Here is a 27,303-nt window from a genome sequence, read left to right as displayed (position 1 = left end):
TTCCCTCCCTCCCCACCCCCACACTTTCCCGTTTGAAATTCCATTCTCAATCATATTACCTCCCCATTACAATCATTGTAATTACATATATACAATATCAACCTATTAAGTATCCTCCTCCCTTCCTTTCTCCACCCTTTATGTCTCCTTTTCAACTTACTGGCCTCTGCTACTAAGTATTTTCATTCTCACACAGAAGCCCAGTCATCTGTAGCTAGGATCCCCATATGAGAGAGAACATGTGGCGCTTGGCTTTCTGGGCCTGGGTTACCTGACTTAGTATAATACTTTCCAGGTCCATCCATTTTTCTGCAAATTTCATAACTTCATTTTTCTTTACCGCTGAGTAGAACTCCATTGTATAAATGTACCACATCTTCATTATCCACTCATCTGTTGAGGGACATCTAGGCTGGTTCCATTTCCCAGCTATTATAAATTGAGCAGCAATAAACATGGTTGAGCATGTACTTCTAAGGAAATGAGATGAGTCCTTTGGATATATGCCTAGGAGTGCTATAGCTGGGTCATATGGTAGATCAATCTCTAGCTGCTTTAGGAACCTCCACACTGTTTTCCACAATGGCTGGACCAGATTGCATTCCCACCAGCAGTGCAGAAGGGTTCCTTTTTTTCCACATCCCCGCCAACATTTATGATCATTTGTTTTCATGATGGTGGCCAATCTGACAGGAGTGAGATGGAATCTCAATGTAGTTTTAATCTGCATTTCCCTGATCACTAGTGACGTAGAACATTTTTTTAGGTGCTTATATGCCATTCGTATTTCTTCCTTTGAGAACTCTCTATTTAGCTCCTTAGCCCATTTTTTGATTGGCTTGTTTGATTCCTTATTGGTTAACTTTTTGAGTTCTTTGTATATCCTAGATATTAATCCTCTATCAGATATATAGCTGGCGAAGAATTTTTCCCATTCTGTAGGTTGCCTCTTTGCTTTTTTCACTGTGTCCTTTGCGGTGCAAAATCTTTGTAATTTCATTAGGTCCCAGTGGTTAATCTGTGGTTTTATTGCCTGAGCAATTGGGGTTGTATTCAGAAAGTCTTTGCCAAGACCAATATGTTGAAGGGTTTCCCCTACTTTTTCCTCTAGCAGTTTCAAAGTTTCCGGTCTGATGTTAAGGTCTTTAATCCATTTGGACTTAATTCTTGTGCATGGCGAGAGAGAAGAATCTATTTTCATCCTTCTGCAGATATTTATCCAGTTTTCAAAACACCATTTGCTGAAGAGGCTGTCTCTTCCCCAATGAGTATTTTTGGCATTTTTATCGAATATCAGGTGGCTATAGCTACTTGGGCTTACATCTGGGTCCTCTATTCTGTTCCACTGATCTACATGTCTGTTTTTGTGCCAGTACCATGCTGTTTTTGTTACTATGGCTCTGTAGTATAGGTTAAAATCAGGTATGGTGATACCACCAGCCTCTTTTTTGTTGCTCAGTATTATTTTAGATATTCGAGGTTTTTTGTGATTCCAAATGAATTTTTGGATTATTTTTTCTATTTCCATGAAGAAAGTGTTTGGAATTTTGATAGGGATTGCATTAAATGTGTAGATTGCTTTAGGTAAGATTGCCATTTTCACGATATTGATTCTTCCAATCCAGGAACAAGGGATGTTTCTCCACTTTCTAGTGTCTTCTGCAATTTCTCGCTTGAGTGTTTTAAAGTTCTCATTGTATAGATTCTTTACTTCCTTGGTTAGGTTTATTCCAAGGTATTTTATTTTTTTTTGATGCAATTGTGAATGGGAGTGATTCTCTGATTTCTTCCTCTGTGTGTTTGTTGTTAGCATATACGAAGGCTACTGATTTCTGTGTATTTATTTTGTATCCTGCTACATTGCTGTAGGTTTTGATCAGCTCTAACAACTTGCTAGTAGAGTCTTTAGGGTCCTTTATGTATAGAATCATGTCATCTGCAAATAATGATAACTTGATTTCTTCCTTTCCAATTTGTATCCCTTTTATGTGTGTCTCTTGCCTTATTGCTATGGCTAAGACTTCCAAAACTATATTAAATAGAAGTGGAGACAGTGGACACCCTTGTCTTGTTCCTGATTTTAGTGGAAAAGCTTCCAGTTTTTCCCCATTTAGTAATATGTTGGCTGCAGGCTTGTCATAAATAGCCTTTATTATATTGAGATATGTTCCTTCTATTCCCAGTCTCTGTAGGACTTTTATCATGAAAGTATGTTGGATTTTGTCAAATGCTTTCTCTGCATCTAATGAGATGATCATGTGATTTTTGTCCTTCAACCCATTTATGTAATGTATTACATTTATAGATTTGCGTATGTTGAACCATCCCTGCATCTCTGGGATAAAGCCTACTTGGTCAGGGTGAATGATCTTTTTGATATACTCTTGTATTCTGTTTGCCAATATTTTGTTGAGAATTTTTGCATCTATATTCATGAGGGAGATTGGTCTGTAATTTTCTTTTTTTGTTCTATCTTTGCCTGGTTTTGGTATCAGGGTGATGCTGGCCTCATAGAAGGAGTTTGGTAGGATTCCTTCTTTTTCTATTTCCTGGAAAAGCTTAAGAAGCAATGGTGTTAGCTCTTCCTTAAAAGTCTGGTAAAATTCAGCAGTGAATCCATCCGGGCCTGGGCTTTTTTTAGTTGGGAGATTATTGATAACTGCTCGGATCTCCATGTTTGTTATAGGTCTATTTAAGTGATTAATCTCATTTTGATTTAATTTAGGTAGGTCATATAGATCAAGGAAATCATCCATTTCTTTCAGATTTTCATACTTTGTGGAGTATATGCTTTTATAGTATGTCCCTATAATTTTTTGAATTTCTCTGGAATCTGTTGTGATGTTACCTTGTTCATCTCTGATTTTATTAATTTGTGTCTCTTCTCTCTTTCTTTGGGTCAGATTTGCTAAGGGTTTATCAATCTTGCTTATCCTTTCAAAGAACCAACTCTTTGTTTCATTAATTCTTTGGATTGTTCTTTTTGTTTCTATTTCATTAATTTCTGCCCTAATCTTTATTATTTCTTCCCGTCTACTACTTTTTGGTTTGCCTTGTTCTTCTTTTTCCAAGGCTTTAAGGCAAAGCATTAGGTCGTTTACTTGCAACCTTTCTAATTTCTTAATATAGGCACTTAAGGCTATAAATTTACCTCTTAGAACTGCCTTCATTGTGTCCCAGAGATTTTGGTATGTTGTGTTCTCATTATCATTTGACTCTATAAATTTTTTGATTTCCTTTTTGATTTCTTCATTGACCCACTCATCATTTAGTAGTGTATTGTTTAGTTTCCATGATTTTGTGTATGCTCTATAGCCTTTCTTGCTACTGATTTGTAGTTTAATTCCATTGTGGTCAGATAGAATGCAAGGAATTATTTCAATTTTCCTTAATTTGTTAAGATTTGCTTTGTGTCCTAATATATGGTCTATTTTAGAGAATGTTCCATGTGCTGCTGAAAAGAATGTATATTCTGCAGCCTTTGGATGAAATGTCCTGTATATATCTGTTAGGTCCATTCCTTCTATGGCCTCATTTTATCCAGATGCCTCTCTGTTTATTCTTTCCCTGGATGACCTGTCAATTGATGAGAGTGGGGTGTTAAAGTCACCCACCACCACTGTGTTTGGTGTTATCTGTGACCTTAGTTCTAATAGTGTTTGTTTGACGAATTTGGGAGCCCCCATGTTAGGTGCATATATGTTTAGGATTGTAATGTCCTCCTGTTGGAGTGTGCCCTTAATCAATATAAAGTGACCTTCCTTATCTTTTTTGACTAACGTCGGACTAAAGTCTACCCTGTCTGATATTAGGATAGCAACCCCTGCTTGTTTTCTAGGCCCATTTGCTTGAAACACCGTCTTCCAACCTTTCACCCTAAGATAATGTCTATCCTTTGTAGAAAGGTGAGTTTCTTGGAGACAACAAATTGTAGGATCCTGCTTTTTAACCCAGTCTGCAAATCTATGTCTCTTCGTTGGGGCATTGAGACCGTTGATATTAAGAGATATTATTGAAAGGTGTGTATTTATGTTTGCCATTTGTGTGTGTGTGTGTGTGTGTTACTTGTTCTACCTGTGCTCTCTTCTGTTAACTGGTATTTGAGTATAGCTGGTTTTTTCTAGGTTCCTTATATGTGTGCTTTTCCTTTTGTTCAGCATGGAGGATTCTATCAAGTATTTTCTGTAGAGCTGGTTTTGTCTTCAGATACTCCTTTAACCTGCTTTTGTCATGGAATGTCTTTATTTCTCCATCTATTTGGATGGATAACTTTGCAGGATAAAGTAACCTTGGTTGACAGTTGTTATCTTTCAGAACTTGGAATATATCACTCCAAGCCCTTCTGGCTTTAAAAGTTTGTGTTGAATAATCTGCTGTAATCCTGATGGGCTTGCTTTTGTAGGTAACTTGATTTTTCTCTCTAACTGCTTTCAATATTTTTTCTTTGGTTTGTGTGTTTGGAAGTTTGAGTATAATGTGGCGAGGAGAGTTTCTTTCTGGGTTTTGTCTGGCTGGGGTTCTAAAGGCTTCCTGTATCTGCATTGGCACCTCTTTCCCAATTTGGGGAAAATTTTCCTCTATGATTTTGTTGAAGATGCCTACTATGCCTCTGGAATGGAGTTCTTCTCCTTCTACTATGCCCTGAATTCTTATATTGGATCTTTTCATAGTGTCCCGAATATCTTGAAATTCCCACTCATACTTTTCTATAAGTTTGTCTTTCTCTTTGTTGGACTGCATTAGGTCTGCCACCTGATCTTCTAGCTTAGATATTCTGTCCTCTCCCTCATCCATCCTACTGGTGAGATTTTCTACAGAGTTTTTTATTTCATTAACTGTGTTCTTCATTGCTAGTAATTCTGACTGGTTTTTCTTTATTATTTCTATTTCCCTATTTATGTCTTGTATTGCCTTCTTTATTTCATGAAATTGGTGTCCTGCCTCTTCTTTGATTCCTTTGATTTCCTCTTTGATTTCCTCTTTGATTTCTTCTTTGATTGTTTTCATGTGTTCTTTGACCTCTTTGAACATATTTATAATTATTCTTTTGAACTCTTTCTCAGGCATTTCCTCTAACTCTTTCTCACTGGAGGACATTTCTGATGCATTAATACTTTTAGGTGGATTTATATCGTCTTGCTTTTTAGTGTTTCTTGTGTTATAATGTATATATTTTTGCATGTTGGATTAAGTTAATGCTTGGATTTTCTAGCTAGCTGTGTATTCTTAGCTGTATCAATTGGTTTGATGTAATATATTTTCAGGGTAGGACCTTAAGGTATTAGGTGTGGCTCTTAAGACTCTCAGAGTATCTACAAAGATGTTCTTAGGGGTTGAGTTTCCCTGCTATAGGAGTATTCAAGCAGGCTGAGTGGAATAAAATACTGGTAGATTCTAAAATTTAACTAAACACTGTACACATTCAATCAAAAACAGCCCCGAGTATGTATGTGAGAGTAGTTATTATAATGACCAGATCCTCTATCAACAAAGAGGTTTAGATTTCTGGTCTGTTGAGGTATCCAAGTCAGCTTGTGACCAAGTGAGTCCCTTCCCTGGTGCAATCCCAGTTACCTTGGGTGATTGTGGTCTCAGTCAAGTTGCTGCCTGGGTCGTCGGGTTGCTGTTCTGATTTCTGGAGCTGGGCACTTGCTTTTCCTATGGGGCAAACTGAGCCGCTGCTGCTGCCTCTGCTGCTGTTGTAGCTGCCACCCCCGGAGCCACCACCGCTGCTGAAGCTGCCGCTGCCGTGTCCACCGCCGCTGCTCACCCCGAAGCCGCTGCTGCGGGATCTGCCGCTGCTGCCGCTCCTGGGTCCGCTGCTGCTGGGGCCGCTAGTACCGGTGCTGGAGGAGCTGAAGTTGCTGCTGAACTCTGCTCCTGCTTGGGTCCTGCTGTCAGCCCAAGTTGGCGTGGCGGGTCCCGGGCCACTGCTGTGTTCGCTGGGGCTGGGTTCAGGTGGTGGGGGAGGGGAGGGAGCCGCGGCTGCTCTGGTTGTATTGCTGTTCCACGTGTGCTTCTACCTCGCGGTCTGCTCTTCCCTCCGTTGCTCGCTGCCGCTCTCCCCTCACGTTTCCCGAGTTGTGGAGAGCGCGGTGTGAGGGGAAAATCCCGCACCTGGCTTGTCCTGTGGCTTGAGCCGAGAGTCCGGCGGCTTTCTGCCGCTCCGCGGCTGCAGCGGTTGGCCGAGCCGCCCCGGAGCCGCTGTTCCCCCCTGTGCAGGCTCTGGATGCTCTGGAACTCTTCTACTTCTCCGCTGCTGCCTCAATTTCCTATACACCTCACTTTTTAGTAAAAGTGTGTATTTTGCTGAGTTTTTTTGGTCTTTTTTCCCCAGGCTGCTTTGGCATGGCACCTACGCCGCCATCTTAACCGGAAGTCCTCGAAACAGATATTTTGACACAAAATTCTTTCCATTTCCACTGCTGTGGAAATTTCCCATAAATATAATGTTAAAAGTGATCTGGTGCTTTTGTGAGAGATTTTAGAATCTTTCATGTTTCCATGGGTTTTTGAAATTTAATTTTTAAAAGTACTATAAAGAGAATGGGAGAACAACCCTCAACTCACACAAACCAAACTATTTGCAAAAGAATGTCTGATAAAGGACTATTATGTAAATATACAAAGCACTCTAAAAATATAATTAAATATGCCCCAATTTAAAACTGTACAAAATGGGCTGGAGAGATGGTTTAGCAGTTAAGGCATCTCCCTGCAAAGCTTAAGGACAGAGGTTCAATTCCCTAATACCCACATAGTGATATAGATGCACAAAGTGATGCATGTGTTTGGAGTCCATTTGCAGTGACTGGAGGTCCTGGTGTGCCCAACACACTCTGTCTCTCTCCTCTCCTCTCTCTGTATCTCTCAAATAAGTAAGTAAATAAATAAAATATTTAAAAAACGAACAAAAGATCTGGACTGATACCTCCTCAAAGCAAATAAACACGAAAAGATGTTCAACATCATATGTCATTATGGAATCATAAATTAATACAACACAACCACACAGTCATTACAATGGACAATATTCACAATTGACAGCAAATGAGGAGGAGGATGCACAGCATCAGAAAATACTATTTACTGTTGGTGGCAATGCAACATGGCTTAGTCACCTTGGAAGAAAGTTTGGAATTTATGAAATGAAACTATACACCTTATTCTAAATCTAGAAATCTCACTCCTTTATATTTATGCAACTGATTTGAAAACATGTTCACACAAAAGCCTTCATTGAGTGTTTACAGCATTTCTTTTTCATAATTGCCATCAAGATGTTCTTTTCCAGTATGTAAACGTATAACTTTTTGTACCTTCATTTAATGAAATATTAATCAGCACTAAAAAGATGGAAATTTAAATGCATATTCAATGTAAAGAGATCACTCTGAAAAGGCTATATACTGTATTATTCCAACTATATGGCATTATGAAAAGGCAAAACTATGGAGATGTGTTAAGGAACTTCTCATTACTATAACTAAATACCTGAGAAAATCTATCTATAGGAGGAAGGGTTTGTTTTGTCTTATATTTTCAGAGATTTCAGTCCATTTTGGCAGGTAGGATATGGTGGGGCAGAACAGTCTACATCATGAACAGCCTACATCATGGTATGCCAGCTGGGAAGAAAGGGAGAGAGAGGGAGAGAGGGAGAGAGGGAGAGAGGGAGAGAGGGAGAGGGAGAGGGAGAGGGAGAGGGAGAGGGAGAGGGAGAGGGAGAGAGAGAGAGAGAGAGAGAGAGAGAGAGAGAGAGACGGGGAAGGAGGGCACGAGCGTGCGCGCTTGCCCATGCTTTTGCCTTTCCCCAATCAGGCATGTTCCACCTCTTAGTTAACCCTCTCACAGGCCCCCCAGGAGGTGTACTTTACTAATTTCCTGGCTGCTTCTCAATCTAATCAAGTTGGCAATCATTACAATTGAGTGGAGAGGAGTCATGAAAAGAAAGAACACAGAGGGTCTTTAGTGAAACCATTTTCTGTGATGTGATAGATACATGCAGTTATAGTTTTAAGTCTGTAGAATATGCAACATTATAACTGAGTCATCATGTAAACTATGGACTTTGGATGATAACAATGAATCAGTGTAGGTGGATTGTAATCAACATGTCACTTTGGAGAGAAATGTTAATAGTGAGAGAAGTATACATACATGTATGCGTACAGAGGATATTTGGGTACTTTGAAATCTCTCTTCAATTTACTGTGAATCAAAACTGTTCTACAAGTGAAGCTTCTTAATTTTATCACCTGCTATTTCTCAGGCTGCCTCAAGAAGCATGGCTCTATTCATGCTCAGGTTTACTCTTCCCGGGCACATGCATTAAGTATGCTCACCTGAATGGGTATATGGAACAAAATGTGACATGTATCACCTTTATATTGAACTCTTCAATGCTCCCTCTCTGCCACAGGAGCAATGACTGGCAATCTCCCTCTGCTTCCTGCCTAACTAAAGAGGAAGTCATGTGGATACACTGACAATAGCTGTAAGACCCCCAAAACGAGGACCCCACGCTCTGCCCGGATATGGCGACACCCCAAATCACTCACAAGAAGCAGTCTTGATGCAAACTGCAAGAGGATTTTATTCCAAGTGCTCTGGGGCCCACAGTCGTACACCGCACAGGGGTAGAGGACTGCAGAGCCCCGAATGCAGGAACAGGACAGTTTTTATAGGGTTTCTAACAAAGCCTGTGCATTAGACCAATGATTTTTTTAACATCAGGAGCCCGCGAGGTGCGAGCCAGTCAGTTTGTGCCACTCCATAGTTTCTAAGCCATTTAGATTAATTTGTTCAAGCCCCTCGTGGACCAATCAGTCTCTTATGACCTTGGTGGTCAGCATTTGTGCAGGTCCTTGGGTGGGAGTAGCAGAGTGTGGTACCAGTCTCCTGTGACCTTGGAGGTCAGCATTTGCACAGGTCCTTAGGTGGGGGTAGCAGAGTGTGGTATAAGTCTCCTATGACCTTGGTGGTCTGAGGCAGGCTGCTACAGCTTATGGTGCGGGCTACTAAGGCTTACAGTGTGGGCTATTAAGGCTTATGGTGCAGGTTATTTACAGAAACCAAATAAGTGGTTCACTTCATTACTCATTTCCCATCCTTGAGGGCTATCTCATGCCCTTTTTACCTAGTTTTATATTAGGAGCGGGCTCTGATATAATGAGAAGAGGGATTCTTTACTTGCTTCCAACAGAGAGTAAAGCCTGGAGTTTGAGATATGCAGGGGCCCGCTTAAGCTCCCTTTGGAGTGTGATAGTATTTCTGGGCTTCTGAATTCTTGGGCCTTTCACAGCAACATGGAATGTGCTTTTCAGCAGCTTAGAAAACTGTTTAAAACGGACAATTTGGGAAGCAACATTAGGAGGCCACTACAGATGGGCATAAGGGAGCGAAGGCATTAGAGAATTATTTTATTAAGTGTAGGGATCCCTCTGCCTACTTCCTAGTGTTTTCCATTAAAGTTCAGGAATCATCCCACAGAATCTTCCCAGGTGGATTTGGTAATTTGCCTTAATTTGTTCTACACAGACACCAACAGAGGTCTTAAGTCATCCACAATCAATTAGCAAGGCCCACGCCGACAGACCTGAATATTCTAATAGTCCAAATAGAGGGAAACCAAGTAGTCCTCTTAGCAGAGGGACAAAGCTCAGGGAGGTTTGCTATGTCCCATCTACCTAAACTCAGAGGACCCGAGGCCAACGCGCACAGCGCTCTACTGGTTTTCGCCTTGCACCCCGGAGCCATCCAAGCCGCAAACACCTCCCTGCTCACCGCATCAGCACTGCAACACCCGGCCCACGCAGGCTCGGGTTTCCCGGTCTCTGCCTACGTCACTCGGCTCGAGTGCGCCGTCTTCCGCCGCGTCACTTCCGTGTGCGCCGCTGCTTCTGTCCCGCTGGGTCCTGGAGCTGTTTGGTTCCTTTTTCCCATGGTCAGACGATTGCCGCTGTGCCCGGTGCGGGGACATGAGTGTTTCTGTGCCACCGCCCCCGCATGGGGTCCCGACAGGGCCACCTGGCAGGCCGGAGGCCGGCGAGCCGACGCTGGGTACGCGCTGCTGGGCGGCGAGAAGGGTTAGGGCCGGGGCGAGTGGGACTCCAGAGCCGCCCTGTGGGAGGGGCCGGCGGCTTGGGGACGCTGCGGCCGGTGGTTGTGAGCCCCGCTCGGGAGGGGGAACCGGCCGGCCCGCCTGCGCCCCAGGGCTGGCGCCGATTGGGCGCGGGTGGTTAGAGAACTCCGAGTATGTGTTGACTCGGCTCTTTGTCCACTGTCCTGTGGTTAATGATTGGAAATGAGTTTGTCAGAAAGATGGTCGGTTTTCAGAGAAATATCCAATATTAACGTCTGCTGAAATAAATGCTCCAACTTGCTTGGTGACATTAGTTTATCCGTATTCTTCCAGCAGTCAGTCTCATCCCTAGTTCCTGGAGAGATTTAAGTATTAATGCTCGAAGGCATCCAGTGACTAATTTTCTGTAAACCAGACTGGCACTTTTATGTACTTTCGGAGGTTGAGAACAATCACTCAAAGTATTGTATGTGCTCTTTGGTTCATATGAGGGACCTTAGATGAAATAGACTGCTGTGTCTTTTTTTTCTCCCCGCCCCCCCCCCATGTGCCTTTTAAAAAAGCTCTCATTCCTCGTTCCAGAAGTACAGACACCCTCTAATCATTCAGTATTTTCATGGCTGTGCTCTTCTTTGATGATGCTCGACTTTCTCAGCTTCATAAGATGCTGCTAACAAACATGCTTAACTTGTAGGATTTTCAAGTTTCACTTGTTTTGCACTGATCTTATAGTTAGCATGCACATAACCAAAAGCAAATGTGATTTTTTTTTTTTTAAAGTGATCCTGGGGATTGAACTCAGGTTCTTGTGCATGGTAGGCAAGTGCTCTACCATTGAGCGACATACCCTAGCTTCAGATAATCTGATCTTGTCAATGTTGGGAAGTTTTTTATTCTTCTAGGAAACATCTAAGTTACTCTTTATTGTTACTCACCCACTCCCCCGTTTCGTTCTGGAGATTCTACAATACAATTTCCATTTCCTTTTGTGTGTTTCACATGTAAATCAGTAGTTGTAAGGCTACATCACCTCCAGTCTCTTACTCTTTGACCCTATCTGTCCTGCTGCCTGTACATAATTGCTCCAAGATAAACCCCAGTCATATCATTCCCTTGCTCAAATCATTAATTGGCTTCTTGGCACCTAACTAAAGAAAGCCCGACCCATCAATGTGACACTCAAGTGACCTCACAGACTGGCCATGTCTTACTGTTGCTATGCTGTGTGTGTGCGTGCTCCAGGCACCTTATATTCCCACCATTTTCATTATGCTTCCTGTACCAATATTGCGGCCCTTCAATTCCTGCTATACAACATTTATTTTAGTGGTGGCAGTGAAAAATGCTGGCATTTTCTTAGAGGGCAATTTTGCAATGTCTAAAGACTGCACAAACCTTTTATTGCTACTGTCTTCTAAGAAGCTATCCCACAGAAACTATGACATGAATGTGCAAAAAAAAGTTAGCTAAGGTCACTTAGCATTATATGAAATAGGAAAAAGTGAAAATGGTCTTTAGTAACCCATCCATAGGGACTGGGTAAACTATTGCACATAAACAAATAGAAGTTTGAACATGTTAATGTTCTTTTACTCTAGACTTTTTCTTAAAACACCTTTGCTCAGGTGTGGTGGTACATTCAGTTCCTACATTCAAGTGACTGAGGTAGGAGAATTGAGAGTTCCGGGCCTTTGTGAGACACATAGCACAAACTTAAAGCAACAAGAAAACTTTCTTTCTTTCTTTTTTTTTTTTTTTTTTTTAGCACTTGTACCCATTCTTGTTAGAGAAAGCTCACAAGGTAGTATTTTAAAGGGAAAAATTACCAGGCTGGAGAGATTGCTCAGCAGTAAAAGGCATTTGCTTGCAAAGCCTTCAACCCCCCATGTTCACAAAGCAACAAATGCATCTGGTATTTTTTTGCAGTTGCAGTGGCCCTGGCATGCCCATTCTCATTTTCTCTGCTTACAAATAAACAAAAAAAAAATTTCAAATGAATACTTCCTGTTATGATTCCCCCAGCCTCCTTCAAGTACTGACAAGACTGTCCTCAATTTGTTTCTGCTTGAGGGCAGGTTTAAGTGACACTTCTCCAGATCAAGGATTAGCAGAGGACCTGCCTGCAGATGACAGAGCTGTGGAGCAGCTGGCAGAAGGATTGCTTTCCCACTACTTGCCAGATTTGCAGAGATCAAAACAAGCCTTGCAGGAACTTACGTAAGCTAACAAAACAGCCAGATATACAATGACTTCCTTGCTGGTGTAGTCATAATTCAATTTATAATTGCATATAGTGTCAAAACATAGTGTTTTTATATCATCATTGAGCATTTCTGTCTTTCAAATGGAAATAGAGAAATACATAACAATCTGAAAGAAAAGTAGTGAAATGAATGCTCCCAGAGGGTTGACTTTCTTCTAAGAAGTCTTGTAAATACTAGCTAGACTGTGTGGTCTGTTTGGGAAGATCCCACTCACATAACTTCAGTGCCTTTACCCAGTAAAATTAAGTTGTTACTTTTCTGGCAATCAATGTGTTCATTAACCAGGAATCTCCAACTGAGTGTTTATTGGGGCTTCCTTTTATTGTGCTCAAGTTTTAATTGTGGTTTCCTTGTGCATGCCCAACTGATTGAATTATGTATCATTCAGCTGAACTCAGTCACTAGCCTCCTCCCCTGTGGGCTCCAATCACAGGGTCAAAACCCCATCTTCCCATCCTGAAGCTTTAGGGGCTCACCAAGAGTCATCTCACTATTCACCTATTTAGCATAAAATCAGGTGGGATCCAAAGAACTCATGAATAACAGCTATTTCTATTATTCAGGAAATTCCAAGGATTTTATAAACTTTATGTCAGGAATCTGAGAAGAAGTTCAGAGAAATTCATTATTTTAAAACATGTCTATTTAGACCTTTTCCCATTTAAAGTTTTCCCCTTTATTGCTGAAGTTTAAGAGTGCTTTTCTTTGGGTCAGGAGAGATGACTCAGCAGTTAAAGGTACTTGCTTGCAGAGCCTGAGGGTCCAGGTTCAACTACCCCATTTACCACCTAAAGCCAGATGCACTAAGTGGCACATGCATTTGGAGTGGCAAGAGGCCTCAACACACCCTTACTCACTCTTTCTGCCTGGCTCTTTCTCTGTCTCAAATAACACACACACACATACATACATACATACATACATACATAAGTGTGTGTATATATATATATATATTTAAAAAGGTGTACTTTTCTTTGTATATTTTTGGTATAGGGTATTCATATATTTTGAAAAACTTTTTTCCAAGTCTCATTTGTCTTTCCATTCTCTTAGCAATGTCTTTTCAGAGATGGAGCTTTTAATTGTAATAAAGCAGATTTGTAGCAGTTTTTCCTTTCATGGATCATGTTTAAGGTTTTGTGCCTGAATGTCACAACAAGGTCACGTAGGTTTTCCCTTCTGTTTTCATGTAGAAGTTTTGGCTTTCCATTTTACTTAGATCTGTTGTTATGTGTAAGTCAAAATTTTCTCTGGTTTCAACCCCAGCAGCAGTTTGGATCTTATGCTCCTGAAAAAGAATTCAGACCTGACACAGTAATAGAGCCAGCAGACAGGTGTTTGCTTAGAGTAAGAATGAAGAATACACTCTAGAAAAGTAGGTGGAGTCCTGAACCTGGCAAGCATGGGGCTTACTTCTCCTCTACTTGCTATTCCCTCATGGGAGGTACTTCCAGGAAAGCCCATTTTACCCACAGTCCAATCTTTTAAAAATTGATGCCTTAGCTGGGTATGGTGGTGCATGCCTTTAATCCCAGCACTCGGGAGGCAGAGGTAGGAGGATTGCCATGAGTTCAAGGCCACCCTGAGACTCCATAATGAATTCCAGGTCAGCCTGGTCTCGAATGAGACCCTACCTAGAAAAACCAAAAAAAAAAAAATAGTAATAATAATTGATGCATCAGATGCAAGGATATGTATAAGGATTTAAGTACCCTTAACGTAGAAAAGTTCAGTAATGTCACTTTACATATGTGCCCCAGTGAGGAAGTTCCTGAAGCTCATTTGAGCTGTTGCAGTTAGTATGGACCACCACCACAATGTCCTATTTTTTTTTCAAAATTTTTTTGTTTATTTATTAATTTGAGAGCAACAGACAGAGAGAGAAAGTGGCAGATAGAAAGAGAGAATGGGCGCGTCAGGGCTTCCAGCCACTGCAAACGAACTCCAGACGCGTGCGCCCCCTTGTGCATCTGGCTAACGCGGGTCCTCGGGAATTGAGCCTCGGACCAGGGTCCTTAGGCTTCACAGGCAAGTGCTTAACTGCTAAGCCATCTCTCCAGCCCACAATGTCCTATTTTTGAGTGCCCATCCCATATCTAACTTCTTATCCATTTTGAACTAATATTTATGAAGGGTGTGAAGCCTGACTGTGACAAGGTTCATTTCTTTGTGCCCCAAAATCCAACTGCTCCAGCCCTGTTTGTTGAAAAGACTTCTTTCTCTTATGCCTTGCCTTTGCTCATGTGTCAGCAAGTAGTTGAGTACATTTAGGAGGACTTTTGAAGAGCTTTCTGCTGTTCAGTTGTTAGTGTGCCTGTTGTTTTGCCATTACCATTCTGTATTGGTTTCTAATGCTTTGTTGGAAACCTTAAGATTGAGTGATCGTGGATGAGTTTTTGTAATGCATGTCTTTCAAGGAATTAGTCTATTCTGTAAATAAGTTAATCAAATTTGTTGTTGCAAAGATGTTGAAATGTTCCTTTATTGTCCTTCTAATGTCATGGAATAATAGTGATGACCCTGTTTCAAGAATGATATTAGCAATTGGAGTCATTTCTCTTTTTTCTTGGTTGACCTGGATGATAGCTTATCTGTTTTATTGATATTGAAGCTTTTGGTTTTACTGATTTTTTTCCTCTATTGTTTTCCACTTGTAACTTCCTATATTTGTTATCCTATGTATCTCATTTGGTTTCTATGCTGAGATTTCTTGCCCTTCATTCTGTATTTCACCTTTTGTGATGTCTAGTCTGAACAGCAGGGACACACTTGTGATCTGTGTGGTATCCAGACTCCATGCTGGATGGTGGACAGGTAACTGCTCTTCCGTCTCCTTATAACTTTTTCATTACTGCTGTTTATTTTGCAAGAAAATCATGACCCCTTAATGTCTGTGGCACCTGTTTTTTATTTTATTTTTTTAATCTTTTTATTTTTTTATTGGTGAGAGAGAGGGAGAGGAGAGAGAGAATATTTAAGTATGAATGAGGGAGGATGGGCCAGCCAGAGCTTTTTGCCACTGTAAATAAATTGGATGCACATGCCACTTTGTTCATCTGGCTTTATGTGGGTACTAGGGAATCAAACCCAGGCTGCCAGGTTTTGCTTAAGTGCCTTTAACTGCTGACCCATCTCTCCAGAACCATGTGATTTATTTTAAATTATAAAAATATTTTGTGTTTGTGAATAGAGACTTGAGATATCTTCCTAGCCATATCCCTGTGATTTTTGCATTGATTGATCTAGAGAGAAATATTAGGGAAGTTGGCATCTCTTCATAGGATTTAACTCAAAAGTTTTATTCCAGCACTCGGGAGGCAGAGGTAGGAGGATTGCCATGAGTTCAAGGCCACCCTGAGACTACAGAGTTAATTCCAGGTCAGCCTGGACCAGAGTGAGACCCTACCTCGAAAAACCAAAAAAAAAAAAAAAAAAAAAGTTTTATTGCAGAACCTTTGAAGTTGAAGTTGCCTGTTCTAACCTTCTCACTGTATAATGGATTTTAGATCAAGAGAAGCAAACTGAATTTCTAAGACCACACAGCTAGTAGGGGAAGATTATGATTCTTAGTTTATTCTCTTTTATCTTGCTTCTTACTTAAAGAGAAATTATTGTCCCTTGATTTTCCAAACTCTGAATGAGGAAAGTCATTGTTTGGGGAGTGCTCCAACTTTATTTTAATTTATTTATTTATTTGAGAGAGAAAATGGGCATGCCAGGGCTTCTAGCCACTGCAAACAAATTCCAGATGCTTCCACCACCTTGTGCATCTGGCTAATGTGGGACCTGGAGAATCAAACCTGGATCCTTGGGCTTCGCAGGCAAGCGCCTTAGCCACTAAGCCATCACTCCAGCCCTCCAATTTTAAAATATATTAAAAATTTACCTGGTTAAACAATAAAACTATAAAAGTTATAATGGAGGGGGATAGTACAGAGAGTTTCTAAAAATAACAATAAATATATTTTCAGTAATTTGATTGTTTAAGATATTAGAGTTGGAAAATGAGGCAAGAATAAAGGACACATTTAGTTTTCCAAATATGGTTTCAAAATGTCTTGAAAATGATTATTCTAAGCCAGATAAGTTTGGAGAAGTAACACATCTCCAACCTCCTTTCCACGTTTTAGCATTAGGCAAGATGAATGTGATTCCTTGTAATATAATGTAAAGTTTTTTGGCTTTGTGTTTTTATTTCAGACAGAACCAAGCTATATTATTAGATACACTGGAACAAGAGATTTCAAAATTTAAAGAATGTCATTCTGTATTGGATATCAGTGCTTTGGTAAGTATGATTTTGTTAATGACTTCATGACATTCAATATTAGAAATAGGTAGGTTGATCTTAACAACTTTGTTTATATATGTGTAGGATATTATCCTCTAACAGGAAACCTTTATTTTTATTTTTTATTAATTAGAAACTGTGTTGTATTGGCAAATCATGTGGTGGTCCCATTCCCCTCCTCTTCACCCCATTCCACTGAGGGCCATGAGGTTATCTGTTATGAGTTATGAGAGCAGCAGTCAGCCATTGTGGGGGTGGAAAACGCCTCTAGATATTCCCTCTCACCCTGTGGCTCTTAAATTCTTCCTATATCCTCTTCTGTCCTGTTCCCTGAGCCTTGTCAGATGTGTTATAAGCCTAGTTTAGTGTTAAGCTCTCAGCAGTTTCAAGATTTCTGCTTTGATATGTTTTGAGTGTCCTCGGTGTCTGTTGTCATCTCCCTGGTCAGGGACACCATGAGAATAGTTCTCAAGCTTAACTTGCCAATTCCTCTGTGGTATCACCTGGACACTGACTGATGTGCAACAGGTGGCTCATCGCATGATAGGGTATCAGATGTATTTTCTTGTCATGTTGATGGATTTTGGTTCTGCCAGCTTTTACTGCCTTCTGTAAAACAGAAGACAGATTCTCCAATGGAGAGTGAGAGCAGCATGGGTTAAAGGGATAAACATAGTTAATTAAGAGAGATTTTGATGGGTGTAGCCTCTCTGTTGGCCAAAGACTAGTAGGAGCTTCTCTGGAATCCATGACCCTCATCTCCATAGGCTTCTGACTGGGGTCCAGTACTATCTATGGGTTCTTTCCCATTGAGCAGGTCTCTTAGCTAATCAGAAAGCCATTGGTTACCTGCCTAGGCTTAGTGCCACTCTTGCACAGGTGTTTACATCTCATCTGGCTGGTTGATTTTATATCTAGCAGGACCCCCTGCTTGTTTACAAGGTTGGTGGCCATTTTCTCACAACAGCTTATGTAGCATTTTCCAGTACAAGGAGGGCTGGCCATCAGGGAGCTGGCTTGCTTCCATGTTGTAGCATGTTCCCTCCATGTTCTGTATTGGCAGCAATGGTGTCTTTCAGCAACAGCAACAGCCTTTTAGCTCAGGTGGGTAATCAAGGGCTTTAACAGAGTCTGCCTCGTTTTGGGGACCTTATAGGGCTCTGACCCAACAGTTCACTGTGGGGTGTAATTCATTTCTGGTACTGACCCAGTGGTTTTAGGATAAGGCTTCCTCTTGCTCTCTCTGAGGCCCTTCTGCCCAGATGATCCCCACACAGTACTATTGAGGGTTATATTTTTTAGTTTTCTATCCCAGAGAAAGGTTTCTATGGTACTAATTTATGTTGACCTTAGTTTTGTATATATTCCCCCCCACACACACCATCCTCCCTTTCTACTGCATTCACACCCTCTATCCCTGTTACTTGTCCTTCGAGTTGCCTATCAGATATGCCTACAACTCAAGCTGTTCCAGGTTAGGAGCCACACATGAGGGAGAACATGCAGTGTTTGTCTTTCTGTGCTTGTTGTGATGTGAGTTCACTTAATATAATTTTTTCAAGTTCATTCATTTTCCTGCAAATTTTATTTCATTTTTCCTTACTGCTGAGTACAATCCCATTGTGTATATGTACCACATCTTCATTAACCATTCGTTTGCTGATGGGCATCTGGGCTGATTCCATATGCTACTTATTGTGAATAAAGCAGCTACAAACATGAGCATGTCTGTATAGTAAAGATAGGCTCTTTAGGGTATATGCTCAGGAGTGGTGTAGCTGAATCAAAGGGTAGGTCTATTTTCACCATTTTAGGAGTCTTCATGCTGATTTCCATAGTGGTTGTACAAGTTCATACTCCTTCCAACAGAAGGTGAGGGTTCCTCTTTCTCCACATGTCTGCCAGCATTTGTTGTCATTTGATTTTTTATGTTTGTTTGTTTATTTATTATTTATTTATTTATTTGAGAGAGAGAGAATGGGTACTCCAGGACCTCCAGCCACTGCAAATGAACTCCAGATGCATGTGCCCCCTTGTGGGGTCCTGGAGAATGGGAATTGAACCTCTCTTTTGGCTTTGGAATCAAATGTCTTAACTACTAAGTCATCCCTCCAACCCATCATTTGATTTTTTGATGGTTGCCATTCTGACTGGGGTGAGATGGTATCTCAGTGTCATTTTTTAAATCCACATTTCCCTGATTCCTGAGGATGTTGATCACCTCTTCAGGTACTTAGTAGCCATTTGAATTGCTTCCTTTGAAAACTCACTGTTCAATTCCCTTTCCCATTTTTTTGAGTGGGTTGCTTGACTTTTAGTACTTAAATTTTCTTAAATAGAAATTCTAGATATCAGACTGCTGTCAGATACATAGTTGGCAAAGATTTTCTCCCATTCTGTAGGTTGTGTATTGACCCAGTTAATGGTTAGCTTATCTATACAATAGCTTTTGAGTTTTATGTGATCCCATTGGTGGTTGTCTAATTGCCTGGGCCACTGGGGCCTTGTTCATAAAGTCCTTCCCAATGCAAATTAATATCTTGTAGTGTTCTGCCCAACTTTTTCTTCTAGTTGTTTAGAGTTGCAGGACTTATCTTGAGACTCATGGTTCATTTGGAGTTTATTTTTGTTTAGGGTGGGAGAAGAGGGTCCAGGTTTATTCTTCTACATGAGGCTATTCAGTTTTTCCAGCACTATTTGTTGAAAATGTTGATTTCACTCAACATGCACTTTTGGCCCCATTGTCAAAGATCAGGTAACTGTAGTCAGAGGAACTTGTACCTGGATCTTCTATTTTAATTTATACATGTGTCTGTTTTTGTGCAAGTACCAGGTTGTTTTTATTATTGTGTCTTTATAGTATAACTTGAAATCAGGTATGGTGATGCCACCAGATGTATTCCTTTGACGAGGACACTTTTAGCTGTCTGTGTCAACATAGAGAGTATTGTTTTCTGATTCTGTCAAAATTGCTTTGCTGGCATTTTGATTGGAATTGTATTAATAGAATTGTATTGCTTTTGGTAGTATGGTCATTTTCAAGTTATTAATTCTTCTGATCTATGAGTATGGGGGTCTTCCCACCTTCTCAGGTCTTCTATTTTTTTTTTTTCTTTAGAGTTTTAATTGTATAGGACTTTCAATTCCTTGGTTAGGAATATTCCAAGATTTTTTTTGGGGGGGCGGGGGGGTGACTGTTGTAAATAGAACTGCTTTGCTGATTTCTTTTTCCATGTGTTTGTCATTGGTATATAAAACTACTCTATTTTTAAAATTATTTTTATTCATTTGAGAAAGAGAGAGAATATGAATGTGGGCACACCAGGTCCTCTAGCCACTGCAAGCTGACTCCAGATACATGTGCCACTTTGTGCATCTGGCTTTATGTGAGTACTAGGAAATCAAACCTGGGTCCATAGGCTTCACATTCAAGCACCTGAACCGCTGAGCCATCTCTCCAGCCCCAAGGCTGCTAATTTTTTTTGTTGTTGTTTGTTTTATGTTTTTGTTTATTTACAAGGAAAGAGAGAGAGAGAGTGGGAGAGAGAGAGAGAAAAGGATAGGTAATGGATGCACCAGGGCTTCTAGCCGCTGCAAATGAGTTCCAGGTGCATGCACCGCCTTGTACATCTGGCTCATGTTGGTACTGGGGAATTGAACCCAGATCGTTTGGCTTGCCAGCAAGTGCGTTAACCACTAAGCCCAGGGCTACTAATTTTTGTGTGTTTTATATCCTGCCACCTTGCTGGAAGAATTTATCACTTAGGAAGTAGTTTTGGAGTCTTTTGGATCACTTAAGTGAAGAATCATGTCATCTGCAAATAGGGCTACTTTGACATCTTCCTTTCCAATTTGTATTCCTTTTATTTCTTTCTGTTGCTTTATTGCTTGAGCTAAGACTGCAAGTAATATGTTAAAAAGCAGTGGTGAGAGTGGGGATTCCTGTCTTGTTCCTAACCTTAGCAGGAAAGCTTTGAGTATTTCCCCATTTTGAATAAAATGGGCCTTAGGTCTGGTATATATGACAGTTAATATATTGTGATATGGACCTTCCATCCCTAGTATTTTAACATCTCCAGTGTTTTAATCACAAAAGGATGTTATGTTTTATTGAAGGCCTTTTTTTTTTTTGCATCAATTGAAAAGATAATGTGATTCCTTTCTTTTAAGTCTGTTTATTGACATATTATGTTTATTGATTTCTCTATGTTCATCCCTGTGTCCCTGGGATGAAACCTACTTGATCAAGGTGAATGATACTTTTGATGTGTTCTAGTATTTGGTCTGTAAGAATTTTATTGAGAAGTTTTGCCTCTAGGTTCATAAAGGGAATAGTTCTATATCATTTTCTTGTTGGGTCTCTGCCTCTGTATGGTTTAAGTATTAGTGATGCTGACTACATGGAAGGAGTCAGGGAGCATTTTCTCTTTCTCAGTTGTGAGGAATAAGTTGAGAAATAATGGTTTCAGATCTTCACAGAAGGTTTGGTAGAATTCAGCAGTAAAACGATCTAGGCCGGGGCTGGAGAGGTGGCTTAGCGGTTAAGCGCTTGCCTGTGAAGCCTAAGAACCCAGTTCAAGGCTCAATTCCCCAGGACCCACGTTAGCCAGATGCACAAGGGGCCGCATGCGTCTGGAGTTCGTTTGCAGTGGCTGGAGGCCCTGGCACGCCCATCCTCCCCCCAACCTCGCCTCTGCCTCGTCTCTCTCTGTCACTCTCAAATAAATAAACTAAAAAAAAAAAAAAAAAATCTGGGCCTGTTGTTGTTGTTGTTGTTTGGTGGCTTTTAATTGAAAAAAATATTTATTTATAAAACCGGAGAGAATGGGCATGCTAGAGCCTCTTGCTGCTGTAAACAAACTCCAGATATATGCACCAGTTTGTGCATCTAGCTTTCCGTGGGCACTAGGAAATCAAGCCATGCTGGCAGACTTTGCAAACAAGTTCCTTTAATCTCTGAGGCACCCCCCCCCCCACAGTCTAGTTTTCCTTATTACAGCTCCCATAGTCTTGAATGATTACCTTTCACATGTTGAAGTTATTTTTTAAAATATTTTTAAAATATTTTATTTATTTGAAAGAGAGAAAGAGGGAGAGTGAGAATGGGCACACCAGGGTCTCCAGTCACTGCAAACAAACTCCAGACACATGTGCCACTTTTTACATCTGGCTTATGTGGGTCTTGGGAAAGCAAACCGAGATCCTTTGGCATCGCAGGCAAGTGCCACAACCACTAAGCCATCTCTCCAGCCTTCAAAGTATTTTTTTTTATTTAGTATACTGAGAAAAAGAATGTGAATTCCAGGGCCTCTAGCTATTACAAACAAACTCCAGATGCATGCACCACCATGTGCTTTTTACTTACATGGGTTCTGTGGAGTTGAACCAAGGTCCTAAGGCTTCACAGGCAGGTACCTTAACTGCTAAGCCGTCTTTCCAGCCACCCACATGTTGAAATTATAATGGGATCTGAACTTATTTACTAGTATGGAATAAACTGAAGACTTTAAAAAGAAAACTGAAAGTAAAGTAAATTACATGTTTTGGGGGATTGGTGTTTTTGTTTTTTGAAGTAAGGTCTTGCTCTATCGCAGGCTGATTTGGAGCTCACTCTGTAGTCCAGGCTGGCCTCAGACTCTTGGCAATATCCTCCCTCAGCCTCCAGAGTTCATATGCATGAGTCACCCATGTTAGATTCATGTTTAACTCTTTTTCTGTTGAGTGGGATGGAATCAAATGTTTTCAAAATTCCATTAATAGGCCAAGTGAAATTTGGATTCTGGAATTTTAAATATTGGACATAATTGAGGCTCTAAATATTGATCAGTTTGGGAAGGATGAACTAAAATTGGTTTGACATATCTGCCATTTTGGTCTGTAAGTCTATGTTAACTAAACTCTTTGTTTAAGTTCACTGAAGCCAAGCACTATCATACCAAATTGGTGAATATAAGGAAGGAGATGTTGATGCTTCATGAGAAGACCTTGAAGTTGAAAGTGAGTTGAAGATTCTTTCACATTCTGTTTCAAAGTAGAAAGTTGTTACTCCTCAGCATTCATTGTTTTGGCTCATTTTATACTTCTATACATAGTAACTTACTTAAATCATGCTATGTTGTTTTCTTTTTAAACATATTTTATTTTGGGCTGGAGAGATGGCTTAGTGGTTAAGTGCTTGCCTGTGAAGCCTAAGGACCCCGGTTTGAGGCTTGATTCCCCAGGACCCATGTTAGCCAGATGCACAAGGGGGCACACACATCTGGAGTTCATTTGCAGTGGCTGGAATCCCTGGCGCACCCATTCTCTCTCTCTCTCCCTCTCTTTCTTTCTCTCTCTCTCTGTCTCTCTCTCTGTAGCTTTCAAATAAATAAATAAAAATAAACAAAAAATATTTTATTTTTATTTATTTTATTTGAGAGAGAGGGTGAGAGAGAGAAAGGGAATGGGTACTCCAGGGACTCTAGCCACTGCAAATGAACTCCAGATGCATGCACCACCTTATGTATTTGACTTACATGGGTGCTAGGGCATTGAGCCTGGGTCCTTTGGCTTTGCAAGCAAATGCCTCAATCACTAAACCATCCCTCCAGCCCAATATTGTTTTCTTTTTAAAAATAACTCTTTGAATGCTTCTCAGCTTCTTCATTAGTAGCTAAGTTGATAGATTAAAATTTTATGCATGTGCAACTGCAGTTTGCATTTCACAAGAGCTTGGAATAAAAATAATTTTACTTATTTATTTGTTTATGTATGTGATAGAGAAAGATGGAGGGGGAAAGAGAGAGCGAGGGAGAGAGAATGGGTGTGCCAGGGCCTCTAGCCACTAGTAATAACACTAACATATGTGCCACCTTGTGCATCTAGCTTACATGGGTCCTGGGAAATTGAATCTGGGTCCCTTGGCTTTGCAAGCAAGCACCTTAATTTCAAACCATCTCTCCAGCTCCCCAGTTATTTTTTAGATAAGGAAACAAAGTTACTCCAAATGAAATTAAACATAAATATGGAATTTATTAGCATGTTTTAATTACTTTTGATTTGCATTTTGTATTTGATAAGGCAAAGCATTATTACTTTTATGTTAGGCCATTTAACTCCCTATTTCTATCTCCCTGCCAACAGAAAAGAGCACTCAAATTGCAGCAGAAGAGGCAAAAAGAAGAGCTGGAAAGGGAGCAGCAACGGGAGAAGGAGTTTGAAAGAGAGAAGCAGTTGACAGCTAAACCAGCCAAAAGGACATGAGAAATTGTGTTTGTGTGTTTTCTTTCCCTGTCCTATACTCTCTGGATTTAACAGTTATGTAAGTGGAAAGTTGGGTTGAGATAGTGCCTTATGCCATTACATGTGTTATGAAATCCTTATCCCAGGTTTGCTATGTCTATATATTTTCATTTCAGTTACTCAAGAAGATTTTCTTTCTATGTAGTGGGCACATTGTCACTTGTTTGATTTTCATATGTAATATTTTCATCTTTTGTTTAATTTTAAACTGTATTTTGATTTTGAGACAAATGCTGTAATTGCTTTAAGAGTCTGGTGTCTAGTTCAAAATTAATGTTTTAGCTTCTTGAGTATAGGTTTCACAATTTCAGTTTCTCACTGTGTACTCTGGCATGCCTTTTCTGCAGTGCAACACTGATTTTTGTTATTTGCCTTCTCCGTGCTTAAAGAGAAAACTGCTAGTCTTCTCATCACAGATCTCATAGGAAGAGAGAGGATTTAGCCAGTTGAAGAATATTGTGAGAAGGTGGATAAGCAGAAAATACTAGCACTTAGACATATGCTAGGGGAGCAGACAGATTGTTTCAGACATGATTCACTGCTTTCTGGTATTGCTGTTTAATGTTAGATTCTGGTTTCAAGGTAGAATTCCATCCTTTCCTAATGTTTGGCAGAGGTAGTGGAGATGTCACATACTTAAAGGTGTTTCTGTATTTATGGTTAGTCACCATACAGTTGAGGTACAGTTTCTTCTCTTTTAAAGTAGAATAAAACATACCATTTTCCACTTCATAGGTAATGATAGGGATTGGTGGGGAGTTAGTAAATAATTCCATAAAAGAGACAGCATGATACTATTATTTTTCTAGAATTTTTCCCTGATACTATATGCAGAAGCTCATCCTTTGAGGGAAATAGAGATTTCATTGTTTCAAATCAAGTATACTTTTATGCTCTCTTATTTTAGTATTTAATGTCTGACTTGTCTCCAATCCCTATCATGTGTGGACAGTACAGAACTTATAAAGGGATATGATTGGAATGTATGTCTTTTATAATCCATGCTACATTTTCAGTAAGCTGGAATTACTACCTCTGATTACATATCAGGCTAATGGTAGAGAAAGCCTTAAGTTGAGTACTAAGAACTGGTCTATTTAAAGGCTGAAATACTTTCCTTAAAAAAAATCAAAATCAATCATGGTCCCACAAGTCACTTGATTTTGACCTTATATTTAAGAATATAAATTATATGAAAAGGCTAGGTTTTGTACTCAGTCACTTGCTAAAACTCCTTAGGACAGGATTCACTAGGACTTGCAGGACAATGTCATGAAGTTTCAGAATGTACTCATAATACAATATGATAAAAAAATATATATATATAATGTCATCTGACATAGTCTGTGCATTGCTTCTCTAAATGGTTTTCAACTACTTGTAAGGGTTGTTTAAAATGCTAATTGCTAGAAGTACTCTATTGAAGAAGCATGTTTTTTATTTTTATATTTTTGAAGTTTCTGTTAGTGATTCTGATGCACCTTAATAGATGAGGCCCATAGGTCTGAGTAGCCAAGGTCAAGACTCTCTATACTAAGCTGTTTCACCTAGGAACTTTAACAAAATGCAGACATAAGCTGGATGTAGTGGTGCATTCCATTAATCCCAACAGTTGAGAGGCTGAGGTAGGAGAATTGCCATGAGTTTTAAGGGCTGCAGTGAGACCCAGGTGAGCCTGGGTGAGAGTGAGACTGTGGCTCAAAAAAAAAACCCCTAGACATTTGGCAGGTAGGGAGTGAGAGAGAGAATGGGCATGCCTCTGCCTATTGCCACTGCAAACAAACTCCAGACACATATGTCACTTTGTGCATCTAGCTTTACATCGGTACTGGGGAATCAAACCTGAGTCCTTAGGCTTTGCAGGCAAGCATCTTAACTGCTGAACCATCTCTATATTAGTGATTTATATTTGTGAATAATGAAATAGTTTACAAGCTACCAGTAACATTTGGGGTTCATATTAAATAAATTCTTCACTGGTGTTTTTGATGTACTACTAGATTTAAAGTTGAACCATGCAAGCAGAAAATCGATACAGAGTTCTGGTTATTTAATTGAACTCTTGTGACTGTATTAAAGTAAGCCATGTATATTGAATGAGTGGCAAGGCACATATACTTTAATAATTATATTACTTAAGTTTTATAGATTTTTTTAAATGTAAAAGGACATATATGCTAGTGTCTGCTACTTTAAGGTCAATCAGTGGTAAATCAGAAATACAATAGATAATTAAGACCTAAAACTTCAGATATTTTTCAGTAATAGAAACATATTAAGTAAACATGGAACCTTATAGTTAGTCTTGCTGTTTTTCACAAAATAAGGAATTGGTCAAAAAAGTTGCCTTTGTTTTGAAAGTATATTATATATGGACTTCAATGAAAATGATAGAAGTTTATTTTTCTTTACTTTGCAGTGAGTAATATGTAAATACGCAGATATTGAACGTTATGTAGATTGTATCCACAGTGAATTTTGGGGTAGATAGAGCTTATAAGTATACCAATTATATATTCACATCTTTTTAAAAAATATTTTTTGTTTGTTTTTATTTACTTATTTGAGAGTGACAGAGAGAGGGAGAGAGAGACAGAGAGAGAGAGAATGGGCGCGCCAGGGCTTCCAGCCACTGCAAACGAACTCCAGACGCATGTGCCCCCTTGTGCATCTGGCTAACGTGGGTCCTGGGGAATTGAGCCTCGAACCGGGATCCTTAGGCTTCACAGGCAAGCGCTTAACCGCTAAGCCATCTCTCCAGCCCACATCTTTTATTTTGATCTTACAAAATGAAGACTACATTTTATGCATTTAATAAAACATATGAATTCTTCAGAGTCGCCATCCTAAATATAATAGTACACATTTCCCTTTATGTACATTACATCAAGCATTCTACTATTTTGCTTCCCTGTATTGTCTTCTTCCTCTTAATGTTTAGTATGTATAGACTGTTGTTTACTATGTAAAAATATTACCAATCCATTTATGACATTCTCTCCAGAAAGATGATAGAAGTGTTATGAAGAAACTAGTTGAAAGAACTCAATTTCATGAAAGTTTTCACTATTATTTGAGAATAAATTGATTTATTTGAGAAGAAATATTTGAAAATAAATACAGTAGTTACAATTGTGTGGTTTCCTGGCCACACTCAGTCTCTGAAGTTAAATGTGTTTTTGTTTGTTTATGTTGTTTTTAATGTTTCTCTCAGTGGTTTTGATGTACCTTGGAAGATACACCCTGTAGATCTAGTAGCCAAGGTCAGAGTCTCCTATACGAAGCTGTAGATCCTTTTCAACTGGTAATTTAAAAGAGAAAATAGACATTATCAATTCTTACTATTTCTGATGTGGAGACCATGTATTCTAGAGTGCTTCACA

General features: G+C 39.8%; 2 protein-coding genes across 2 annotated transcripts in view; one reads left to right on the top strand and one right to left on the bottom strand.

Moving 5' to 3' along the window:
• The window catches only part of LOC101611286 (small integral membrane protein 15-like), a 30,433-nt gene extending 20,433 nt beyond the window's left edge, over positions 1-10,000 (bottom strand). Inside the window, exon 1 of the transcript XR_006638594.1 lies at positions 9,787-10,000. The gene's annotated coding sequence lies outside the window, so the exon portion shown is untranslated. The remainder of the gene's footprint in view (positions 1-9,786) is intronic.
• Positions 9,893-25,618, top strand: Bloc1s6 (biogenesis of lysosomal organelles complex 1 subunit 6). The gene is made up of 5 exons (XM_004670148.2): positions 9,893-10,062; positions 12,160-12,301; positions 16,549-16,636; positions 22,550-22,636; positions 23,762-25,618. Exons 1-5 carry the CDS (start codon positions 9,981-9,983, stop codon positions 23,879-23,881), a joined length of 519 nt encoding a protein of 172 aa, XP_004670205.1. The 5' UTR covers positions 9,893-9,980; the 3' UTR covers positions 23,882-25,618.
• Positions 25,619-27,303: the final 1,685 nt, after the last annotated feature.

This window comes from Jaculus jaculus, chromosome 8 (assembly GCF_020740685.1).
Source record: "Jaculus jaculus isolate mJacJac1 chromosome 8, mJacJac1.mat.Y.cur, whole genome shotgun sequence".
NCBI lineage: Eukaryota > Metazoa > Chordata > Mammalia > Rodentia > Dipodidae > Jaculus > Jaculus jaculus.
Note: the sequence above shows the minus strand (reverse complement) of the source record. Positions and strands in the feature narration are given on the sequence as shown.